General features: G+C 46.0%; 1 protein-coding gene across 4 annotated transcripts in view; it reads right to left on the bottom strand.

The window, feature by feature from the left end:
* Positions 1-2,708, bottom strand: part of RSU1 (Ras suppressor protein 1) — a 223,674-nt gene extending 220,966 nt beyond the window's left edge. For 3 of the 4 annotated variants that reach the window (XM_084871373.1, XM_084871376.1, XM_084871375.1), the window contains exons 1-2: positions 2,496-2,654; positions 2,146-2,257 (exon numbers count right to left, since the gene is read on the bottom strand). In XM_084871373.1, coding sequence (XP_084727499.1) covers positions 2,146-2,254 — 109 coding nt within the window. In that variant the 5' untranslated portion in view covers positions 2,255-2,257; positions 2,496-2,654. Of the gene's footprint in view, positions 1-2,145; positions 2,258-2,495 lie in introns of all 4 variants that reach the window. The other variant, XM_084871374.1, reaches the window with a different exon arrangement.
* Between the last annotated feature and the right edge of the window lie 3,292 nt (positions 2,709-6,000).

A 6,000-nucleotide genomic window follows, 5' to 3' on the forward strand; every position in this document is an offset into this window, starting at 1 on the left:
AATTAGTACAAAAGCTAAGGGTAATGGCAGGTATCTTCCTAAGAGTTTACAAATTTCATCAACTTTTCAGAGATGTATCAATGGCACCACGCCCCACGTCTGTCCCAGGCACAAACCACAGTCACAGTAAATCTGACTCTGCTCTCTCCAGGCCTAAGAAGCAATCCATTATATTCTGGGGTCTCCTGGACCACCCCCCTTATTCTCCACTGACACAAACTAGTGTGGATCTCATGAACTCACGGGCCTAATCCAGCCTTCTTTCTTTCATCCATCAACCATTATGAGTATCTACTGTGTTCCAGGCAATATTAGAAAGAAGGCAAATATGAATTTTGCACAGCACTAAGCCCCTCCAGGCTCCCAGTGGGGAAGAGAAACAGCATGTTACAATCCTGTGTAACAAGGGTCATGAAACCAGGTATGTCTAACTCCATAGAAGAGAGGGTTAACTAACTACCCTGTTTCCCCAAAAATAAGACAGTGTCTTATATTAATTTCTGCTCCCAAAGATGCGCTAGGTCTTATTTTCAGGGGATGTCTTATTTTTCCATGAAGAAGGAAATTTATTACCTGTATATGATGGCACGGTAGTACGGTAGTTGTCAACACAAACCAGACAAACTGTGAATCCTACAGTACCAAGAATTTACTCATTTATTCAATGACAATCATGTCATCATCTTCTGGAACATCATCATAACAATCCAATTCCTAAATTTCCTGGTGAATTTCTTGTGACTCCATTTCTTTCAGAATCAGTGGACCAAATCTCTCCTGTTGAGCAATAGTATTCTGAGACAGAGCCTAGGGGGGGCCTTATTTTCGGGGGGATGCCTTATATTTCACTCAGAAGGAAACCTGTAAGTAGGTCTTATTTTCGGAGGATGTCTTATTTTCGGGGAAACACGGTATGTCAGCTTGGTACAGACAGAGGCTTTCCCTAGGCTGGGACGTCTGTGCTGACTCTTGATAAACATTTTGGGTAAAAAAGAGTAAAGAGGGAGGAAACAATACTTGTAAAGGGACACAAACCTGAAAGCGTGTGCCCTGGCTCAGGAAGGGCAGTGAGGAAGAATGGCTGGGACACCAAACACATGGAGGGGACGGACCTAAGGTAGGCTGTGGTCAGATGCAGGAAGGCCCTGCATGTCACGCCAAGGAAACTGGAGCATTACTGCTGGCAATGAGCAACCAGAGGTGTTTAAGAGAGAAGGTCCAAACTGAGGCTACATTCAGCCTGAAGAGTATTTTATTTCACCTTTGTAAAGTATTTTTCAAATACTGAAATTAATCACTAACTTTGGAAATTTGGTAAATATCACCTGGATACTTGGTTTCTTAAAAGACAAAACAAACAAACAAAAACATTCTGGCAACACTGACCAAACTTCTGCAGGTGGTAACAACTGTTTGGATCTGAGCAGTAGGTGGGATCCTATTAAGGAGGTCATGATTAACACCCCCCACCCCCCCCAGACCTTTGAGTTTGCATTCCTTGATTCCCTGGTTTAAAGGACAAAATAACACAAGAGACCTGTGTTACAGGAAAAAATAGCACTACGAGCAATAGAGACTAGACCACAGGGTCCGTAAACCTGGAGGCAAGTGGTAAAGTTAGGAAGACATCACAATATAATAGCACAAGCTGGAAGTAACGAAAAAGTTTAAACTAAAGAGAGCAAACCCACAAAATGGTAATGAGCCAAGAAATGTTTAACACACTCCAGGCACAAGAAGAACACTTATCATGTAACGTTTGTGTAGCATTTGTTCAAGGGCCAAAGACTATATTAGGAGAAAAGAAGAAGAGTTTAAAAAAAAATGATTTTCAATTAAAAAATAAAGTGGCTACTCAGTAAACCGTTTGGACAGCCCACCCAGATGCCATACATCCGCACAGACAACTGCTGGGGTACAGCAGCAGCCCTCTGTGTGACTCCTGCCCTGGCCCCCACGCGCGTTTTCCAGATATCAAGTTTCCATTCTGATTGCAAACTTTCTGAGCTAAGGTCTTGACAAGTGATGTTTACAAGCAGAGGGTGGACCATAAGCCATTCCAACCTCGCACACCGTGGCCGGCAGTGACTTGGGAAACTTGCAGCCCTTCCAGCCCCTCCCAGGGCCGGCCGGCCCGGCACTCACACAGGCCGTGGACGTCCAGCATGTTGGAGATGCCGCGGTCACTCATGTCCACTTCCGGCTGGTTCTTCTCCCGGCTCTCCTCCACCAACTTCTTCAGAGACTTGGACATGGTCTGCACCGAACGACAACAACACAGCACGTGGGTGAAGGCAGGAGGGTGCCGAACCAGAAAGGAGAGAACTCTGCTGGGCACCCTCGGCTCCCCCACTGGCCCTGGAAAGTGGGCGTCCACCGGGCGAGGAACGGGAGCAAGCTCAAGGATGGGCGGGGCGGGGAAGTGGAAAGGGTCCAGCACCCCCTCCACCCGCGCGGAGACGGGCAAAGCCAAGTGCAACGCCGCACACACTCACCTCAGAGGGCAGCCCCTAACTAACGGGCTGCTCCTGGAAACTTGCAGGCTCCCGCAGGGCGCGTTTTGCGGGCGAGGGATGCACTCCACCCGAGCTAAGGCAATCCCCAAACACAGAACACGCCCCGGCGGGCGGCGGGCGCTCTGCGCAGGCGCGCTCGGCGCCACCCCGCCCAGGCCCGGCTGGCGGCTTCCCAAATTAGGAGAACAGTTTACTCCACTCGGCCGGCGGGCGAGGCTTCGCCTAAATGAGAACCCGTGTCCTCCTCCACCGGCCAATCACGTCCGCGTTTCGGCCTGAAGATCCCGCCCCGCCCCGCCCCGTCCCGCGATTAGACCTTCCACCTGGAATTTGGGTTTGCGATTCTGATTGGGCCGGAGTTGGCGCGTGCGCGTTCGGGCTGGCGCAGGCTCAGTGGGTGGGAGCGCGGCGGATGAACGCGGCGAAGCTCAGGAAGCGCCTGTGAGTTTGGTCCTGGGGAAGCTGGACCTGAACCTTTTCTCCTCAGGTCCCGCTTCTGTGGCTGTGCGGCCACTCACCGGAAGTAGCCACCTCGAGTCCCTGACCCATGACTGAGCTCGTGGGAGACGGACTGCCTCGGCGCCCAACCGAGGACCTCTGTGTCACAGGAAGAGGGAAAGACCAAGATCAACAAACGACCACTCTTTTTCTATTACTACTCTCGGAATTGTTTCATGTTTTATTTTGCTTTGTATTGAATGGTGATTTCACTATACAGTTTTCATTCCTTTGACTAGTGTTTCTAACTGGTGTTCTTTTCCTTGTAACCTTCAAGATACCTCCACGATCTTGCAGCTTTGCATTCATCTTTATGGCTTGAAATCCAATGAATTATTCTTGAAGGTTAGGAACCCACTCACTTGCTGCTCTAACTTTGACTGATTCTGCCTTTCCTGCAGAGGGGTTATCTGATTTCACTTGTTTTCTGGGTTTCCACCGACATTTCTTTGTATCCATCTTGCCGGGGTACCTCTTTTTTAGTAAATTATGACCCCTCAAGTGTCCCTTTTTATGCGTGTTTAATCTATTTCTTTCCCATTCTTTCTTTCCCATTCTCAGGAGAGATCAGATGGTAGACTGGCTTACCCGCACCACACATACATGCCCATTTCTGTGCTCTCAGACTATGAGTATGTAATTCTCTGTCTGATGGTTCTTGGTTATTATTTCATATTCAAACATGCAGGTCTGAGCAGGTTTTTCTAGATACCTGGTGTGGTAGCTCTTCTGTTGTAGATGTGTGTTTGTTTCCCTCCTCCATCAGCATTAATTTTCCCTGGGCTGCTTGTCTTTAGAAGAGAGAACCCAGTGTTATGCCTCTATGTAATCATAAGACTTGCCTTTGCTGATAGAGATAAATGAATTATGAGCACCAGCTATGGCTATTCTATTGCTTCTGGTTTCACCTTCTCAAACTGTACCTACCAACCCCACATTTACATAGCACCCGGAAAATCAATTCCCAATTCCGCTGCATTTCTCTCGAAATTATTTTGGGCTGCAATGTCTTTCTGTGTCATTTGTCAGCGTGCTTCCATTCACATCATGTTTTCCAGAAATTCTTTTCACTCCCTGTAACTCTCCTCTCATTTTCCTTCACTTTACCAGTGCAAAATATAATAATAAAAGGGTAATATACTAATTAGACCTGATGTTCTTCCAGATGTTCTTCCAGATGTCCTTTCTTCGGAACAAACCCACAGTGTGCCCAGGCTGAGGCAGAGGTGGCGGAGGGTGGGGGCTGGGGCCAAGGCCCTTGTATGAATTTCATGCACCAGCCCCCTAGTTCTTTATGAAATGTGTCCCTAAGTTCCAGATTTTTATAATATGGAAAAAACCAGCTTCCTGGGTATGCTACCTATGCAGTTACCCAAAGCTCCATGCCTACATGGGCCCCACATTTGGTTTAAGGCTCTGCTGTCACCATCTTGAAATATTTAATAATTTTTAATGTTTAATAATTTAAAAAACATTTTCTTTTGCACTGAGCCTTGCAAATTATGTAGCCAGTTCTGCATGGATAAGTCAATACTCACCAGAATTTAAATTGCTTCCTCAGTATCACTTCCAAGTTCTCTGCTTGCATACAGGCTATGTACTTCCAATCAGGAGAAATATACTACTGTTCCCCCCTTACCCCCAAACCCCTGGGCACTCTCTCTCTCCCACTCTCTAAAAAAATCAGTAAAATCATGTCCTCAGATGAGCTGTAGGTCATTAACAGTGTCACCTCTGCATTTCTCTAGAAATTATTGTGGACTACAATGTCTTTCTGTTTCATTTCCTTGACGACCAAAAGGCATTCTCTCTGTTCTTCATGCTTAGGGCCAGTTGTTTCAGGAGACCGGAAATCAGAGCCAGGAGAGATCAGATAGTAGACTGGCTTACCCGCACCACACATACATGCCCATTTCTGTGCTCTCAAACTATGAGTATGTAGGGTTGGGTGTTACCAGGAAAATTGAATCAGAATGGCCCCAGGTAATGTGTGACAGGTCCTAAAGCCTTCTTCTATGCTGGCATTAGTCCTTTAGTTGCTGGATCATGGGGTTTGGCTATTGTCACCTGCCCTGTGCCTTCTCAAACTGGGTTTCTAAAGTTCCTATTCTCACCTGGAGCAGAATGTGGTTAGAAGGTGACTGTAAGACTTTCTTAGTTTAGTATGTGATTGGTTGCAAACAGTAGAGATTTCTTTTTTTAATTTGTGTTTGTTTTGTTTTCTTCAGATCCAGGCAGAATATCATTTTTCATTAAAGTTTAACTAATGAGCTCATTTTTGGGGATTCTAATATAGCTTGAAACCAGCATTTTGGTGTATCCAGAATGCAAACAAATGTGAAGTGCTTGTTAGCTTTCTCGAGGGCTCCCATACCTAACAATGGAGTTTCATGGAGATGCATCTCAGGAACAAAAAAGTTATCACTTAGCCACTGGATCTAGGAAGCTGATGTACTGTAAAATTTAATCAGTTAAGGAAAGTGAGGATTTGCCTCAGGACTGACTCAGGAAACCAGGCAAGATGGAGCTGAGAAGTAGGCTTTTTGAAGTAGGGAGAGTTTATGGAGTTACATGGCAATTTTGTTCACCACTTTATCCTCACGGTGCCTAATACATGTCACATTGTAAATGCTCAAAAACATTTATAAATGAGTGAGCTGAATGTAAAGCAGAAGTAGAAGAAATGAAATAGGTCTGACTAATGAGAGATGACATAAGCTTATATATAAAAAACCTTAAAGACTGTACTAAAAAACTGTTAAAATTAATAAATGAGCTCAATAAAGTAGCAGGATGCAAAGTCATTATATAAAAACTAAAGGCCTGGTGCATGAAATTCATGCACAGGAGAGGGGGGATGTCCCTCACCCCAGCCTGCACCCTCTCCAATCTGGGACCCCTCGAGGGATGTCCCTCTCACAATCCAGGACTACTGGCTCCCAATCGCTTGCATGCCTGCCTGCCTGATTGCTCCTAACCGCTTCTG

Source organism: Pipistrellus hanaki (genome assembly GCF_964339955.1).
Source record: "Pipistrellus hanaki genome assembly, chromosome: 1".
NCBI classification, from domain to species: domain Eukaryota; kingdom Metazoa; phylum Chordata; class Mammalia; order Chiroptera; family Vespertilionidae; genus Pipistrellus; species Pipistrellus hanaki.